At 43.9% G+C, this 19876-nt stretch overlaps 1 protein-coding gene across 3 annotated transcripts in view; it reads left to right on the forward strand.

The window, feature by feature from the left end:
- Positions 1–19876, forward strand: part of dome (cytokine receptor domeless) — a 61000-nt gene that overhangs the window by 19952 nt on the left and 21172 nt on the right. For all 3 annotated transcript variants that reach the window (XM_086986331.1, XM_086986332.1, XM_022804033.2), the window contains one exon: positions 8267–8454. In XM_086986331.1, coding sequence (XP_086842457.1) covers positions 8267–8454 — 188 coding nt within the window. The remainder of the gene's footprint in view (positions 1–8266; positions 8455–19876) is intronic.

Raw genomic sequence — 19876 nt, forward strand, 5'->3', positions numbered from 1 at the left:
GTACTACCCATTTTTGTCTTGTCTCGCATCATGAAACAACGGAACCCGTTGATGAGCAAGCAATGATTGACGTAGTCGTTCGGAAAAGAGAAAAAATCAAGACGGCCTGTATATATATAGAGAGAGAGAGATAAAAAGAGAGAGCTGCCTTTTAAACGGTACTCATACTTGATTTATGCACAGCTTAGACACGTACAGAGATATACAGCAGACCTACTCCTTGTTTGCGTTCGACTGCCATTGCGGCACAAGTTTACCGCAAAAACTAAAGTAAGGGAAGCACGACGGAATTCGCTGCGCTACTCTTAAGGATGGCTGCGCAGTTGGCAGTAGCCGAGCCAACTATAGCTTCAGCGCTGTGGTTGAGTCTATCGCGAATAAAATGAACGACGATTTACAAGCGGCCTCACGCAGCCGCGGGATACACACCGACGTGTTTACGATGGACGATGTCAAGTGGCCCTTTCCTGGCTACGCTGCTACGAGAATCGTTGAAGGCGTTACTGGTCATTGTCGCTGCTATCATCTGTGCAGATGGATTCAAATAGCTGGCGCCACACGACGCATTAAATTGTGGTTGTGTTTCTATTCCGTATTCAGAGGCATCGCTGTTTGCTATATCGATGATTTGCTTTTTCTTGTTTCTTCCAACTAATCGTTTCTTTTGATTATAGTCACACATATATACATGCATACACAGATGGACAAAGGCGCGGGATAGAATAACAATAATTTTCGATCCGTTTTGTCTGATGGCCGGGTTGGCCGGCGCCGGCTTCAGCATCAATCGAATTTAGACTGTCGTGTCACTTTCGATGGCGTTCTCTGCACTAACAACTAAAGCGCCTCCGTTGCTGAGATGGTTTCGGCGACTGACATCGTCTACGTCGGTGGCGGCAATGTGAAATGACGGTTACTATTGGATCTGCGACAGCGGCAATAGCAGCAGCATAACCACAGCACGCTCGTGGATCAGTAAGAAAATCGCTTTAGAAACACTATAGCGACCAAAGGCAAGTCCACACGAGGCGTCGGCAGACTAAGTCGAAGAAGACGACGGGCTGCGGGTGGGCAAGCAAGTAAACATTCAACGGCTCGCCGGCGCAGAGAGGGCGTTCCTGGATTCTCCATTGTGATTTCAGGTCTATAATTCGTCTCCAGTTGTTTTTTGGAAACGTAATAGCTCAACGACGGCGGCAACGAGAAGGATGTGCAAGCAGGAATGGGCCAATGTGCCACTATAAGCCCGACCTTCTTTTTTCAGCTTTTTGATCTTCTGGTCTGTTTTACACCACTTCCGCTCTACGTATAATACAAAATAGTTTCTGCAAGTTGTTATCGGAGAAAATATAGTGCGAAGATCGGAAGAAGCATTGCCTACTAGCAGTGATAGATTTTTATCATCTTATGTGTCTCTATAGGGATAGCTGCTATATTCGTCTCCATTAATGTGAGGCGGACACGACAATCGCTGGTTGTGTTCAGAGGTACAGCGGCGCAGTGTTTCATAATAAAGTCATCCAACCTCCAATTCAGGAGTTAGTAGTCAACGTGTCTTGTCGGCTTAAGCGTGGAAGAGGACTGAATCAATTAGACGTAGCCCAGTCGAGTCCTTTATTCTGCGCGTACCGTTAAGGTCACTTTGTTGCTTAACTGCGCTTTTTTACCGTAGCTAATATCAATTGGCTTTCCTGCGTAAAGTGTTAAACCTAAGGAACTAACTGACATTTAATCTAACAAAGAAAGATAACAGTCCCACGGCATGGGCCTGCATGCCGTCTAGATGCAATCGGCCTCATCGCCTTTCCCCGTCTTTTTCGTACTCACTTGTTAAACCCCTACGAGCTTCTGACGCTCGACTCCTGCAACACGAACGTTGCTGTTGCCTTAATTTGGACATGCTATTGGGTGCGCTCGAGTTCTTCCTCTTCGATATTCGTTAGCCTCTACCCGCTAAAATATTACATGTTCCCCGTCTGTTGATGTAAACAGAACAACACAGTTCATAACTGATCGCTTTCTGCATTTCTTGTTGGGTGACCTGTCAGTGGCAGGATGTTACTCTAGACTTAGTTTTTTTCGGTAGCCGGCGACGGGACAGCGGGCGCGAGCGGTGTTACAGAACTATAGCTTTACACTCGCTTACTGCTGTTTATCTATCCATAGGTCTACTAGCCTAACAACAGGTATGCAATATACGAACGGAGATGCTGCGTTTACCGACTCAATACCGCACTGCATGAGAGTAACAAAAAAGCGTCATTCGCTTCAACGTGCTATGGTGTTACGGCGATGCTAGACGATGGCAATTCTAGTGCATTGCGTTTTAGGCGGCTCAACAACCGAAGGTCTGCGCCAGGTGGTGCTTGACTGAATTGCACCTAATCGGGCCAGACACGCCATTCTGTGTTAAATGCGCCGTAATGTCGCATAGATTTTGTCTAGCATTCACTATTGACTTTGCTGAACATACGGCCAGGTCGATCTCTGAGGAACTGGGTAACCGAACTGCCTTATTCGTCAAAAGCGATATCGTTCATCTGTGAACCGGGTTGAAATGGTTGTTTCTCTAACTCAGTCGATCCTATTGCTGCTCGTGTGGTGAATTGTTGTTGAATATAACTACGGGTCAGGTAGCTGCTTCACTTGTTTATAAGGCAAACAGCTGCACTGTTGTTATGGTTGTTGTTGCTAGCAACGCTATACAAGTACATGAAACGAAAAAGACGTACACTTAACTATATACCTACATATACCTAGATGGTGTCGAGACGACGTTGTGCGGAACATCTGAAAAAAAATTAGGTGGGGTAAGTTAACTTAAGCCTTAAAAATGGGCGATGTTATGCAAAGCCGCATTCGCAGATTCCAAGGAGATTTAACGATTATGAGGCAAGTATCTGAAACTTAAACAAGGGAACTGGGCTGGGGATAGACAGGCAAAAGGTGAACCGAGCAAAAAGCAAAGGTTCCTTTATAGTTCATTTAGCGTGTAATATACTTTTAGTAAGTGGCCTAGTTGGTGTGCACCAGCTTATTTGCCTAAAGAAACGTGAAGCGGAGTGTTTTTGTTTGGACGACGCCCTGATGGTAAAGGGTCAATTATACGACTAAGGATACGCTTAGCCGCTGAACAGTCGAAAGCGTATAGCATAAGATGTACAGTAGCATTATAGGTGATCTGTGTATAATTGTTGTTATCAAAATTAAAGCAAAATTTCTCTACTGAAGAAACAAGTTTCGGGTACATTGTCAGTTCCTGAAACTTATTACAGTATGGTATGTGACGTAGGAGTGTTCTAGTCCTCCAGTAAAAAGAGTGATTGTCGCACTTTGTTCATGCTTCCGTGACACCCATATTAAATAAAACGTGTACAACTAAGTATGTATCTATATTATCGTAAACATTTCAAATTGCGATCTCCGATAGTTGGATTAGTGGTCATACTTTTCAGTGAGTTATAAAAGTGAGACGAGCTTGGTGGCTGAAGCTTGGTGGACTAGGATTCTGTTTCCCAAACATATCAGCCGCTGCATAGGATGAAGGAACGATCAACTCTATTTTCATTATATTATACATAATAAGTATGAATAAAAGCACTCAATGTTTGTACATCATTGGTTATTAGATTATTGCTACTGATCCGCATCATTGCCTCGCGTATACTAAAAACATAAACATAATAACCTCATTTATTCACGCAGGTTGTACAGTATCCCTGCGTATCAACTTACTAGCTCTTTTCTTAGGAACTCCATTTTCATCTATAAAGTCATATAGATGATTTTCTGCACACGGAGAAAACTATCTACTCCAATTTTTCAATAATGATCATCCTAGAACGATCGTGACCACTGCGTCTCCACTAATGCCTGGTTTTGCACTCACCCTTAACGAGACTACTACTCCCGTACGGAGAGGAAACATGCGCAAATACGAATACATTTTACCATTCATATATATATATATATATATATATATATTAATAGGTTATAACTGATAACATAACTGCTACCTAGAAACTGCACCTTATTCTAATAAGATCGCGTCTCTGTTATCATTATCGTTTCAATTACCTAGGCATGCGCTACAACATGATAATCAGTTGTTGCCTCATGGATGTGCACCGGTCTATTTACATCATTTCGTCAGTAAATAATCACCCCTCTGCAGGCGTTATACATAAAAGCTTCATTTACATACGCCACATACATTACGCCATGAGTTTTCTGGTGTTAAAAAGGAAAAATACAGCTATATGAAGCCAAGAACATTCAAAAAGCTGGTTTTTTAAAATGTGAATTTTTAAAAAAACATTTGCCTCCGTAGTGGTGATCCTTCAAACAGACCTCAGTTTGTGCACATGTACCCCTTACTCGCTAAGTCTCCTCATCCTTTTCAATCTGCACACGTAGAGGTGTATAATATATGAACGGCATTTAGTTCGCGTACAAAATTCGATTACCTTGAAATTTGTCGTGTGTGTTAAAACGATTGTGACAGATTGCGCGGGAGGGAAACGCATATATATATATATATATGTGTGTACCCACCGGGCAAAGGGGTTGTCCCTCCACCCTCTTCTTCCTCAACCCGAGGCCAACTTTTTGTCGCTACCCCCAATTATTACTAATATCTGTTCTTATCCCGAATATCATTGTCTTTTCTAACCGTTACTGTTCATCTTAGGATCCTCATTAACGTTGTCCTTTGTAACTACCGCAATCCTCTGTGTATCGGTATTCGTTGACATCCTTCAGAAGAACTTTGGAAAGCTTCTGCTAGCTAGTATCGCCTTAAGCTTTAACCCACACGCCTCTGCTTATTTGCAATTAACGGTAGTTCCCACCGAGTTGCAATATCGTGAGGCCAGAGCTGGCCTAGGCCTACCCCTTACATCTCCAAAATTTTCTTCTCCAAGGAAAAATCTTTAGTACCTGCAAAAGCGTGTCGGTTCACAAGCGACGACCATGCAGTTCCCATATTGCTGAGTAGCAGAATGACCCTGTAATTATTTTTCGACACAGATCACAACCCCATTGATCATTGACGTCAAGCGTTGATGGATTTCCTGCAAAAGCAGCAGCATAGATTCAACTGTATTTTCTTTCATACCTGCCTATGTCCGCCCTCATGTATGCGTGTTCACGTAGCTAGTATCCGCCGCATGCGAAATGTAACCCTTTTTTGAATGCTCTCGTAACTCTGTTCTCCATAGCTGTGCGAAGCAGAGTACTTAGACAAAAGGGAGGTCTTTAGCTGTTCAAGAAGACAAAAAGGGGCTGAGCTAGCTTAATCTCAGAGTACATTGCCTTCTTGCAATCACTGCTCCAAATACCCTGTACGCTCAATCTCCTTAGTCGACGAAAATGACCAACCAAATGAGAGAGATTGTTCCTTGAAGTCGTTCGCCAGCAAGCACCATCGCACGACGGTGGTCTCATTTATCAAGCCTCTACACGACAACTGCCTGTGTAGCGACAACAGCAGCTAGGGTAGGAGGTAGCAGGTGCCTACTGGCTGTGACGCAATTCAAGCTGACTGAGTTAGCTTAAGTCATTTCAAACCGCTGTGTTTATTATGACGCTGTTAGAGCCCGATTTTAGGGAAGAATGCACGTGGTCCATATGGTGGGTTGCACGTTGAGAGTGAAACAGCGAAGCAGACGTTTCTGCGTCCATGCGAAGAGTTTAGGAGAGAGTAGGGCCGTGATGATGATATAGTGCCGGGTTGTGATTTGCACATAACAAAACCAAAACAGAAATGGAGCTACTTACCTCGGCAAATATCCCGAGCAATGCGCAGAAGCATGAACTTGCTGACAGCGCTAACAATTTTGTCGCGTCTGCAACCGGCTGTCTCTATGCTAAATAGAAGCTCGACTATGGTATATAGTCATCGATTCTGACATGGCTCCTGCGTGCTAAGAAGTGACTGATGGCCGAGTTGGCCTCAGCTTAGAGCCAGCATTTAGATGGAGGATGCTTGTCGACCTTGCCTCCGTCCCTTAAGGTGAATTATTCTCAGGTGGCGTTAGTTGGCGTTGCCACAACCGAGCAGCGCAGAAGATCCACTCCGAACGATACCTGTACTAGAAAAATTACTCGAGTCGAACTGTTAGCATGACATACCACTCGTTGACTGTTGGCTAGACACGTCCTACAGCATGTGTCGTGCGATGTATGCCATTTGCGCGCCTGGCAAGAGATTCATACTAAAAGGGGACGAGAAGAAAAAATGAAACAATCCAGAATGCCGACCTGCATTTCTACTCCTAGAGTAAGTCTAGCTGGAATAAGTCCGAGAGCACCCCTCCATTAGTGAGGCCTATCACTATCACATCATCTAGTGACATTGTCAAGAAAGTGGTGACAAACGGGTGACAGGATGGTGATTCAACGCTGTATAACGACTATGTAACAGGACAGGAAGAAAAAATAGAAACTCTAAGATACGATCCACCAATATAAAGTAAAGCTATGTGTCTGGCTGGCGATAATGAGGATTTTCCTCGAATCGCGCATGACTACTCTTTAAACCGGTTAAAGGCAAATAGAGCTGCTGTAAATAGTACCTTGTGCCTGTTGTCATAGCTTGTTTGTGCGCTGATAAACGTTTTGTTTATAGCGTTCTCTGAGGTCCTTCTGGTCATTAATTGTACAGATGATGAACGATTCTACAACCTATATGGATATGTAACTAGACTACTCTTTCTTGCTGCTCGACGTACGTTCTTTCAGTATAGGTATTATATTCGGACACCCGTTCCGTCTCTTGCGATAACTTAAGTAATAGCCATTGGCAAAGCACTGCATTAGTTGGTGCAACGTAGGCAAGCGACGTCGAGGGATAAGCTGACGCTTTCTCAAGCTTCTTTGAATATAGTGCATGACGAATAAGCGACGAGGAACTTGAAGGACAACTTTATTGATGCAGTTATGATGTAACTGCGAGAAGTACCAAATAATTATAAATTTTCAGCTACCTACATAAGCATGCGAAATCGGCAATTTGATAAAATTGCTTCTGTTCATTCTAGTACATACTTAGCATTCCTAAACTTCTTTGAAACTGTCTACCACCCTCACTGAAATCTAATGCCCAGCTGTGCGCTTCCAATCAATTTATGATTTGAGAAGGGACTTGTGAGAACGAACAATAACCCATGTGCAATTATTGTAGAGGCGTTGATCTCCTTTCGAGATACTCTATGGAGGCAACAACATCCCAACGGTGTGGATTCACTATCCGATCGAGATGGCGGCTCGTACTTACCATGTTTATTTAGCGTTAAAACACGTTTGTGTTTATTTACGGATTGTCAATTGTGTAGACTGCTTATGCTGGTAACGTTGGGTTCCCGCACAACTTTTGTTCGTTCATAAATGCACCACAGCCCCTGCAGCGGTAGCAGTAATGCTCGTGTTCTGGTAAACCGCATAGAAGTGGATGAGGAAATTAACGCGCGATAGTTGACAAGAATGTTCCTTCCTGATTGGCTCATTAGGTTCGTTTGTAGCGATAATTGAAAAACGCTGGAGTGGGATATGGAGACTGAGGTGTACAATGGGTTCTCGCTTAAATGTCAGAAAATAGTATATTTCTTGCTCTTCGGCGACACGAATCGATAAGACCGAATCTCAGCTTACTCAGTAGAGTGCGATAGGCACTATAACTGCGTAGGCGGATGTCTGAGCAACTAACTAGCTATGGACCGCTTTCCTACAATTTAGCTCCTTCCGCTGACCTGCTTAGTTATAGCGTCCCATGCCACAAACATGCTTCTGTTATCTGATCGTACATATAAATGGTCATACATATGTATATAAAACTACTGTTTATCATATGTTTTCAGTTAAGTAACTGCCTATGCTCAGGCTTGCGTGTAAATACTCTCCAGACATGTGACGACTGTAACCACTTGTCGTGCACAAGGGCTGGTGGAAATCAATTAAAAAAAAAAACTACCAAAGTGCCGTTTCTTTTCACTTTGTAAATACTAAAAATAAAAAAAAAAAAAAGATTACATGTGAATCCAGGGAAAAGTAAAATATAAATATAGAGCTGACCAGACTGCTGATGCAGAGCTGACTAGAATTGCAAAGCTGTACAAAAAAAAATGTTTGTAGATCCAGCTGGAGCAGGTAACGACGATAACAGTAATAATAACACAATTTTTGTAAATGTTGGAAGGTAATATTAGTGCATTGATAATTTCCATAGTTTTCTTTACTAATTTCCCCTATAACTTTTGTTTTTCTTTAGGTTAATCGACACAAAGTCGTCGAAGCCCGTTAATCGACGCCAGCTATTCAAGATGGGCAGGTCAACACGCGAGCTACGCCAGCTGAGCCCTCCCGTACTCAGTATAGTTCTACTTCTGTTCGCTTCAACTACGACATCGCTCGGCGACCCATGTCATCTCCCAAGCCAAAAGAACGTAGTTTTCGTTGGTAAGTGACGACAATGATTCTGGTAATACATCTATCGACCAATTCCGCAAAAGCCTTTTCTAGCCGTCAAGTTAATATCTCGGCCCCTAGTTGGAATTCATTTGTCAACCTTTTTCCTTACCTTCTTTATTTAATTATGCGTTGCTTTACGACTCAATTTTTTTGCTGTACTTATCATCGTTACGCAACACCTTTTTTACTGAACGCATTTAAAACAGCAAGTTATGGGTCTTTCCAAATCGTTAAGTTATTCCGATAGTCGGTGCTCTTTGTTTCCGACTCCTTGATCTCATCGCGAGTTTTACAGCAGCGCCAGCCGACCATCCATGGGACGATCGGACTCCCTGCTTCTTATCTATCTTAATCGGATTATTTAGACCAGCGGCAAAATTTTCTCGCCAGAAAAATCCCAGGGGCAGTTCTACGAGCTGTACTCTTTCATTATCTTGTCGCGTATGCGCATCAGAAGTGGGAACAGGGAGAATAAACTACTGGCGTAAAGGTACATTGAAAATCGAACCAAACCACCTGCGTCCCCTCCCAGCATTCGACTCCTTCCATCATTGTCCCTTTCTGACAGGTCGGAACGAAGGACATAGACTGTGTACCTCTAGTCTGAAATCGAAAATTGATAATTTCGTATTGCCGTTCTGTTTTAGTAAACTCAACTGTTGAGCAGTTTGATTTGACAGATTCGATCCCCTTTTGTGTTCCTGTTCAGTCTTTTCCTGACGTGCTGCAGGTGGACGGAGAGTGAATCGTACGACGATTCGTAGGAAAAGCAAAACACACGAACGTTATCGAAGTCTACGTTTAAAATTTTCTCATGTTAAGCATGACAGTGGGCTAAATTGGTTACCGTCAGACACCTATAGAGTAGCCATATTTTGCTATGTCGGTTAGAAGCGTCTTACATGATATAAATACGAGTACGAAACAGCTCTATTTGAACAATTTGATAATCGGATTAACGCGATCCTTGCCCTTAGCACGCTCTTCGCTAACAACGTACAAATCATGTCGTCGGACGTCTCGAGTACCGATGGCAGCTTTCTTTTGTCATCGCATTACTTCGACTCTTACAGTGGTTATTGCTACAGCGACAGTTATCCCGTCCGCTTACTTATTCCGAAACTACGGGTTACTTCCGTAATGTAACGGCCGTTCTCGGTTCACGTCTTCCGCTGGCTACCGTAATAAGCTAGCTGACTATCGCCAATCGTCCCTTGCACTATTTTGAACCGGAATACCCGACCGCTTAGTGAATAGCGGGTTGCGTTATTTGTGTGTGGCGCGTCGTATGTCCATTGTTTGGCTGTAAGTAGGTGAGCACTGGAGCGTCTCGACAGCGTAGCATCCACACATTCTTCGGAAACAGCCTCTTTTGCGCCGAATTTCCCCCTGACCGGCTAGAAACGCCTCCACGTAGCTGCCTCGTCATGGCGCATGACGACAGGAGCAGATAGAGGACCAAGGCTCACAATAGCAAAAATCAACGCACTTTCTTGTTATGATATGTAGTTGTTTTATAGGATTCGAGATTGCCTGTTAAACTCCGGAAACACGCGCTAGCCTGGGTTCGAATCCGGGAGTAGACACGTTTTTGTACTGAGGACGATCCGTCTGATGGAATGCCTAGCAGCGATACCGGACGGAAAACTCAACACATTTTGGGTTAGAAGCACGATGCTAACGAGCTTCCGTCTTTTTTGGCATCGATCCTAGCACCGCCATCATCAGCTGCAGCGATGCCATTAACAACTCCGTAAAGGTAGTCATTATGTTACGGTTGTTGTGAACGTCCGGTTGTGATTCCACTTTTCCTATTTAGCCATTTTTTTGTCGCCTAAATATCCAATTCGGGTTATAAATATTTTTAATGATTGTTATAGTAATCGTTGCTTGATGTCGACGGGTCTCTAAACTGTTCCCGTTTCAAGGCGAGTTCATTATGTTATCGAATAGAAGAATGGACACCCTCGTTTCAGGTCTATATAAAATAATGAGCTATTTTAATATTACGCTAAGCTTCAATGCGCAGTTTCTTCTATCTGACATTTGTCGTTATTGGTTTTATCGTTATCACCAGTCTACTCCCAACATCATCTCGATAGGACGCTGTGGCTCGACGCGGATGGATCGTTTTTGTAATTGAAACTATTTACAATTAAGAGTGGTTGCAGCAGACGCGGCAGCGGTCGATATTGGTTGTTTTGATCGTACGACACATACTTACCAATAGAACAAGCATGTGACAGATTCAGTGGTCGATTACGCAGCGCCAGCGTAGGATGCGCGTTCATAGCAGAGGGTTTGCCACGTTAGGCAAGTGCTGTTACGGACGATGGCGGTAAATTGACGGATCGGTCGAATAATTTCTATAGGTTGACCGCTGTAAGCCGCGCGCGTTCTCAATGACGCTGCCGCCTACAGAGGCGCCGCTCGACGCCTGAGTGATTCTCAGGCGTTTTAAGGGATTGTATTATAACTGGAATGTAGGGAGCAAACGAAGGAAAGACAAACGGAGAATCGAGGAGACGCGTTAACCTGCGACTTCTTGCCGTTCTTTGATTCGTTCGTTGCTCGACGTGACAACTACTATTATCCTATCGTACTCCTTGTTACTGTTGGCGCTCCTCGATTCGTTGTTGTCCTTCTTCTTTTTCTCCTGCCGTATACGAATGCAAACGTGTTTACACCGCCACTGTTCTAGACATCGATAATGTTAGCAGTACTATATCGGCGACGGTTTACTGGTCGAGTGGGATCGGCGCAGTTTTTAATGGTATATTACATGAGTCATTACGTTAAGTAGTTGTGTTCATAATAAGCTGAAGTTGTTTGACTCCGTACAGGACCGGGTCACTCGATCCCGGATGGCCGTACAGATAACTATAAGTACAATTAAAATTATAATAGCAAATATATATATATATATATATACGTATGGAACTATGTACACAATATTGAAAACAAACGGACGCCATTAGTGTCTTCAGATATACTTGACCCCACAGAGACTCCACTTAGCCTTGAACAGCATCGAATGGATTATTCGTCTATAAAATAAAAACACCCGCTAGTTTTCGCAAGCAATAGTTTGTTGTGCGGATTTTTGTCGCCGACAGCGTTTCTTTGTTAAATTCGTTAACTAGCCGGTAGACCGGCCTTGAAGTTAGGTGAACCGTTTCAGCCTTATCATTTCCGAGCTGTGAACAGGCAATTTGCGCCGTTCGAGAAATGTTGAAACAGCAACAGCTATAGCCTTGCGGGTCGACCTAACGACTCACAGTTTGTACCAATGCGCCGCTACCTCTCTTACCTGAGATGCGGTCGCTGCATTGGGCCTATTCGCTATGGCGAACGAACATTTCAAGTAACAACATTACGCGCTGCTTGATAGAGAGCTGTGAGAGGTGAACTGTGTGAAGACCGAGGGTACGAATGCCTCCATGTGTACCTAAACGCTTCGAACGACATTTTGTGAATGTGGAAAGCAATGAACGGTGAGCCGCCATCAACGAGCGGAGCAGTGCTACACAGCATTGCCACCGTTCCCTAGAACTTATTAAACAAAAGTTAGCAGCGTCGCATGTCAAAAGGCCTATTTATTTCTATGTCTTTCGTCACCAAATTTCTTGTTATTTTTCTGTCTGGTTTCTGGTAAAGCGATTAGCGCACAGTAGAGAGTAGTTCCGAGTTGTGACCATTATGCCGTTGCTGCTAAGAAGGGGAAACCGGATCGTGCAGCGGACTCTAAATGTCAGTTTACACCTACATAAGAGCGGAAAGGGTATCAGCGACATCTTTTGTGCCTATCAACGCTGAACAATGGACAGAATCAAAAGTCGTTCTTTTTATTGATAGCCTTTCGTTGTCGCTGTTACTGCTCCTGCTGCTGCGGCTGTTAAATATCAGTTGTCAAGATTAAGAAAAGGTCGCCAGCCACCTTAACCGTTCCAGAATGATCTGGATTTTACATACAACTGCATGCGAGTCTACACGTGTGGATTCAGGAGAAAAATTAAAAATACGTGTAAACGCGGAGAGTTGTCCTTCCCAGCGCGTTGACCCGGCTATCGGTTGGATTTTTCGACGCTTTAAGATTTTGTTTGTCGAGAACTACGTAACTGCTACGTCGTGACAGCCTTTTCGGTATTTAGCCTTTACAACTATCACATTCTTTCGCACCTTTTCTTTGCTCGCCCCCCGGGCTAAGCGCTGCCCTGTGACCTCTACTCCCAACCTTCGACATTTGGCGAGACTTATCAATCAACATCCGCGTGGCTACCGAGTCAACTGGTAATCGGGTTAGTGCGAAAACCAAGTTCCAGATAAACAACTAGCTACTGTTTGCCTCTAAGCAAACTACCATACGTGGGTGGCAGCAGTGGTTAGCGCCGGTAATCGCGAAAGGTAAATCCTATTCGATCTCATTGCCCATCGCTTTCCTCTCAAGCCTTTGGCACCGCTCCGATTCCACGGCCTGCACCTCGTTTCGTATTGTGAACACAAATCTGACGTAGCGTACCTTTTATTTTCACGTTTTTTTTTTATCATTTTGAATAGGTCAGCCAAACAAGCAGCTGGCCAAACGAACGAACAATTCCGGTCTTAGCCTCTGTACCTTGAACTACTAAGTATTTTCAACTGGTGGGGTGGTTGTTCGCAAGTAGATAAATAAAAGCAGACGCTGTATGGCGGACCAAATAGCATAGGTACTCGCTAGTTGCTACTCGTGGCACTTCGACGTCACGCGCACTCGGTAGGGTAATGTGGCAATGGCGATGACAGACGCGGCCGAGGCTCTAGACAATGTTCAAGCTTCGCAAGCTGCTGTTGCTGCCACCGTTCTCGTTGCAGGCAGGGCTGTTACTACGGTGATTTGATTGATAACGTTGTTTACGTCGACTCACAGCGTCTTTTATTATTGCTGATTATCGCAAGTATTCCTTAACTATTTCTCGAAATAATAGTTCTACGTATAAATCAAGTAAACGTACGCTCATGCGTACGTTTACTTGATTTATACCGAGCCTGCAGAGTTGTCCAAATTGACAAATATGGCCAAGGAGCGTGCATAGAAAATGTTGCACGAATCGCCTTTTAGCCGTCCTACTGCCCACTTGTAAGTAACGAGCCGGGAACAGAGTAGCAAGCGTTTGTCGCCGTGACTCGTCAACATCTTTACATTTGTCGAAAATTGTTACAATGGCCGATAGTGACGATATGGGCGTGAAAAAAAGGTATGACCTATCTATTGTTGACATACCAAACCAATGAAACCTATCATTCGCTCTCGTTACGGTTCTATATGTATTTTACACTTCTTAAATTGTTTATTCAAGCATTAGTCACCTAACCTTGTCGTATTGATTGCTGGACAAGTAAGTATGCATTGCTTGACAGAAATAGCACTTGGTATTTTCACTATATATACATATATACGGACAAGACGCTAACTACACAACAGCCTAGTAAGCAATAAATTTTAGGAAGCAATTCCTGCTGTGATATTATATGAACCCAATTTGGACATTCTTGTAGCAAAAATACAATGCGATTATAGGCCTTAATTCAGAAGAAAAAACTACATATCGATAAGAGCTATACGTGACTTAGGTAGATATGAGATAAGCACTTGGCTGGTTAGGTCACGACTATTCGTGTTAAAGTACGAGTCCATATCAGTATTTATCAACTACATTTGTCTTGCGAAACCTTAATGCAGCGAACCGTTTTGTATCTCGGATCGTTTGACCGACCTGCCTTTGCTGGAAGTAAATAAAAACGAGAGTTTGCTATGAGGCATGTTGGAACTCAAAAAAGGGAACGTAAAAAGAAGTTGATAGCTCATTACAATGGATAGAGTGAAGGTTTTGCTGTTTGCTGAGTTACGAACTAAGGATTTCTATGTGTCATCATCGATAGCTACGCCGGCTTGTCCAGTCCCTTCAACTCCTACTCGACATAGTGGAAAAAATATGTGAATGCGGATGTAGTCTCTTCTGGTAGGAGAGACGTTTGAAACGATTTCACACATAAATGATCTAGGAAAAGCCGTTTATTTAAAAAAAAAAAATTGATAGAGGAAGCTAATTATTATTGCAGTGGACGATACAATTTGAAGGGATGTATTAATTTCTCATTACCTTTGAAAATTTTCCATTTTTAAAAAAGGAGTATCATCTAATTAACCGTGTTTCTGTCAGCGTCCAATCGACTATGCACGAAGTATTTCTTAATTATTCTCTCTACGGACATCTGCATGCATGGATATCTCATTTTAAATCCTTATCATAGCTGCGTTTTTTTCGCCGTGGCCCGCCTTTTATCTAATCCTAGCGATCTCCAATTGTACGTGGTAAATCACCATCGCACAGCTATGAAGAATGTTCCTCTGAACTCTTATCGCAACAAGTAATCGCGGCTGTCAATATCGGCAATGGTCATTATTACAGTAAAGGGAAAATAATTATTATTATCGCATCTTTTGTGCTTGATGTACGCCAGCTACCGAGGTAGCGGGTGTAGGTCATCATACCTGAAGTCAACCACTCTCCGTTTTTTGTCACGTCTCGAAGATTTTCTCCTTTGTTTGATATGTGTATCATTTATAGCTATTTTAAATCGGAAAATTGGCTGTTCCGAAAGTTACTGTCAACGACTTTGCAATTGCCCCACACCACTGGGCGAAATTAGGTTGAGTTATGATCGGAGCCCAAGCTACCGCACTCCGCTGATTTTTACATCTTCCATGAGTGATTAAACGCATGAGTGTTGAGCGAATCAGACATTGTTTGTTACTACGGCACCAGCTACGTTTTTTTCTTGGCTGCACCTGTTGAATCTCGAATGCTTCCACAAACCACCGCCGCCGCCGCCGCCGCCGTCGCCCCTGCTACTTCTAGACGTTATCGTCGTTGTGCGTTGATCACGCTTATCACAGCCTCAATTGAAATCGGCCTATTTGCCGTAGTGAACAACGACCGATCAAAAACCCTAAATGACAGTTGACAATGTGCTTGTTGAAAGCACGAGTACTCTTTGATACTTGCGAATAGAAAAGACTATCTGGTTTTTTAGATCGGCGTATTTCGACATGTCTGTATTTGCTGAGGTGGCTGACGATAATCGAGAGTCACCTTCATCTGCTGCGTAACGGCAAACGCCAAGTACCTTATACAAAGCCAAACGTACGAAACACAACTTGCTGCTATGAACCGTCTTCGTATTCGTACCTAGAAAATTGTTCGAGTTCTATGTCCGGTTCTGCTACCAGGTGTCGCTTTAGATTTGTGTTAGTGGCTAGCCAACATTTATCTGGCGCGTTCAGGTTCAATATTGTTTATCTATTAATCGAACGAGTTACGATTCTATTAATCGAACGAGTCTTCCACTCGAACGAGTTACGATTACGTACATACTACTTTCGATGGATTTTCCTTGCCTTCCGCGTTGTTATCCACAAGACTCAGCACCGTTAAGAGTCTATTATGACGAGCGCTCAGTATCACTGTTATTGTGGCTGTGGGTACCAGCGGCTCATCTTCCCTTAAACTCCTCTTCTAAACAACCACCGATATGGGCGCGTTGTATCCGTCGCTAACTATTCTTCATTTCGATCCATCGTTTCGTCACAATCGGCCGTAGCAAAAGAGCCTATTAGGCGGCGCTAGGTGCGCCACGAACGTCAACCCGGTTTGCCGTCCGCATGTATTTGTTTTGTCGAAAGACAGAATTGTCCAGCGAACTGGCGTGCACGCACTGCCACAATTCCGCCGTGAGATAAGTCTATTTAGCGGCATCGCTACCCATCGGACTGAAGTGCTGGACACAGCGGCCAATGCAATGTACTCCACAGCCCCAGAACTTGAATCGTTTCAACCGCTGCCTCTCAACATACAGGGCAAAACCCGTAGCTTTCCCATTCTTCGCGCGACCACGATGCGTTGGTGTCTTACGCTATTGAAGCAGGCTGGCATTGACGGCATTCACCATCCAAAGTAGGTTAGCGTCATCCTATCTTTTCAGTCAGACCAACAAGCAAGTAGCTAGTTAGCAAGTCGGCGAGCCACCAGCCGCACCGAGCGCTCCCTGACGGTGGTTGACAAGTGTCAGGACACGCATCCTAGTAATACGCCGCTGATCCTTCGACTGCTACTTCCGTCACCGCCGTTACATTCAGATAGTGACCAAAACGAGCGACCCTTCGGGTTATAGCTGTCAACGCGTCTTCTTCTCTGGTCGATGGATACTCTTTGGCCACAACGGCTAGGTGGCTGTGATGGTTGTTAGTCTTCCTTTTCTGCTCGTTCGTACGGCCAGTGCGATGGCAGAATTGCGCTGCTGTTGTTGCCAGTTCTACTTATAACTACGCCGGTGCCGCTACTTCGACGTCGTTGACTCGGTTGTTGCTTCTGCAGAGAACTTCCGAGTGCCTATACCAGAACTACCCGCAGCCCAGTCAGCTCCTGTTTTCAGATGATGGTAGTCGGACACGGTGAGCGGAATGCAGCAAAAACAGCACAAGCAACTATATACTTAGCACGGCGTTCACCTCCAATCGTTTCATTGGCTTATCACTGCGGGTGCTGTCGCTTTGTCTCCGGACTCCTTTTCCGCCTCCTGTAATTGTTTGTGCGCGCATCTAGTTAGTGTAATCCTCTTTTGACCTGTTTTCATTTGCGCTTCAGTGTTGAAGTTGAAGTCGATTGAAGTCAACTGGTGATGGCGAACAGGGCGGAGAAGTGGCGGAGTCATGATTGCGGTGAATCTCTGCACACGAGGGGATATTGCTGGCGCCGGGCATCCACGAGTGCTGCTTTGTGCCACACAAACAAATGATGAACAGCGAGAAAAAAACACCGAAGCAAGAAAAGGAAGGCCAACGATATCACTATATTTTACCTTTAGAGATGGGGACGGGCGGACAGATGTGTCATGGTCTACTACGGGTATCAAACAAACCAATCGAAAAGTGTATATAAAGGAGCAGAAAATAGGAGGCCCCCGCCAGCTATCAGTGGTAGTTGTTGATACATTTAATGGTTTCGCTGCTTGACCTTGATATATATATATATAGCGTGTAGTAGACGTGACATCTTTTGTTTCTCGCACACAACATAATATCGTCCAGTATCTTTTAAAGTAGCACTTCTAAAGCGAACACATTGATTTATAGTCTATGGCAATGTTTGTCAGTGAGTTAGAATTTTTGAACGTATTTAGTACACGTCGCCACCTACAAGTGCTCTTGTAGCATGGGCTATAAGGTTATCCAGCAATTCAAAGGACATATTCAAAGAGTTTTTAGCTTTAACCTGCGTGAAGTTTATTCACACACCGTAATCCTTAATATAGGTATGAACGGTTACGAGTTATTGCTTGACTAATCCATAGGGATACTTGCGCCCAGCACAAATTTACGTTATTAAACCTTTTCGTGCTTTGGCTTTCCCTGCCGCTTACATGACTTTCGTGGAGTGAAGGTATGACGCCAGGCCGACAACTTAGTACATTATTAAGCTAACTTGAGTACGAAGCTCAATATGGTACACCCGCTCAAAGAAAAAAAAACTATTGAAAACCGTTTACATCTATGCAGTATTTCCTTCTTGCTGCCAACTTAGTTATCTCAAATATTACCCTCCTACTATATTAGCTTTCGGTTGAGCGGGCTAGATTTCATCTTACCTTTTCTTATCTTACATTATAGGTCTGTTAAAGAACTACATCTATGTTAATGATTACAGTCCTAGGCTTAACGTAATATATGCTAGCAGGACTCTGTAACGTAAATGATAATAGGGCTGCGCCGTCCTATATGTATTAGCACTGATATTCTTTTGAAATAAACGCTGCTATAAGAGTGTTGGATTACGACATCGATTTCCACGAGTAAATTCCGGTCGATGTGTGGAGTTTCCTAGCGGGACCCCCTCTTCTATCCCTTCTTCTACACCCTCGCCTACTGTATGGTACATGACCACCTGCAGTCCTCGATGCTGGGCCATTAGCTTTTAGACTTCGTCTTTCCGTATACCCCCGTATAGCAACGATATATGGAACAGACCAACTGGTGCTAAAGGCAAAGCTATCCGTCCAGAACCGGTGCGGCCGTTTGCTGCTACTGCTACCTCCGCTGTAGAAGCCTAGTAAAAGGCTTTGTTGAACAGGCCCATCAACTCAAGCAATCGTACGTATTGCCTAGTTTGGGGGAATATCACCCAGTTGTCATGTCGCAGACTGCTCAAAATGTAGAACGAGAGCGTCTTTGGTCTCACCGGGATCGTATTCGTACTGGAAAAAATGAGTAAATGTTGTCTGTTTGAGCCGTCGTCTCTCTGTTATATTCGCCTCCACTTCACCGTACCCCGACTGCCCTCCAATCTTCACTTCTCGGACTTTGCGTCGGCACATTTTGCCCACGACCATCACAATCGTTAATGCTATCAGCTGCCACCTAACGTAAGAGTTCACGATGGACCAAACCCAACGAGGTTCCCCTTATTATAGAGAGGAACCGGTTTAAACAAATACATAAAAATGCAGCTAGCGTCGTTGTTGTTTCCGCGATCAGGTTTTAATGAGTAAAAATATAATGGTGCGCTAGTACGCTAACGCCTATGCTTGTGTGTTTTGATCGTTATCGGTCGAACATCTTGCCTCGTAATACTGCGACGATCTTATTTCGTAGTTTGCTCATGCTACGCGCGCAACATAAATACGCGATAAATAAGCCGCAGGTACGCTGAGACAGACGCCCAGAGATCTGTTTGAGGTAGGCCCGAAACAGGAGTGAGTTTAATCCCTAATAAGCATTTGGTTCCGTATGTTTAGCACCCTACCTATTCTTCGATGATAAACGGTGGCCAAAATAATATGGAGTTCTAGGAGAGTACCTCATCGGTTGATTGCCTACTGCTTTAAAGAAAACAAGAAAAAACGGACCTATTTGTTCGGTTACTGATTGGGCAAAGGCCAGAGATTGTTGACTGCTAACGCTGGCCGACACGTTTCCTATTACGGCTAGATGTTCCAGCATCCTTCGCACAGTCCTTGATCACACAATGGAGAAAAATCGAACGAACGGATACATAGTTTGTAACTCGTTATGTGTATCGTGCTAAAACAGGCCGCTTTGTTCAGACCCATAGTTTGCTCTCGTTATTGTTCCTGTTACTGGTTGTTGTTGAAGGTGGTTGTGCCACAGAGTCGAGTATTGAGCGAAGTTCGGAATACGCGAGCGTTACAGTAGATTTGTCAAACATTGCATAGCAAGCATTGTTCGCGCGGTCTTCCGTTCTCCATTTTGTCAGTGCTATAAAGCCCAAAACGTGCGGTATACTGTATTGTTCGATAACACCGTGTACATAGTCAAGTTAGCTAAATATGCCTCTTTTTTCCTCTTTTTCTCGGT

Source organism: Varroa destructor, unplaced genomic scaffold (genome assembly GCF_002443255.2).
Source record: "Varroa destructor unplaced genomic scaffold, Vdes_3.0 BEIS01000004.1, whole genome shotgun sequence".
Classification (NCBI taxonomy): Eukaryota; Metazoa; Arthropoda; class Arachnida; order Mesostigmata; family Varroidae; genus Varroa; species Varroa destructor.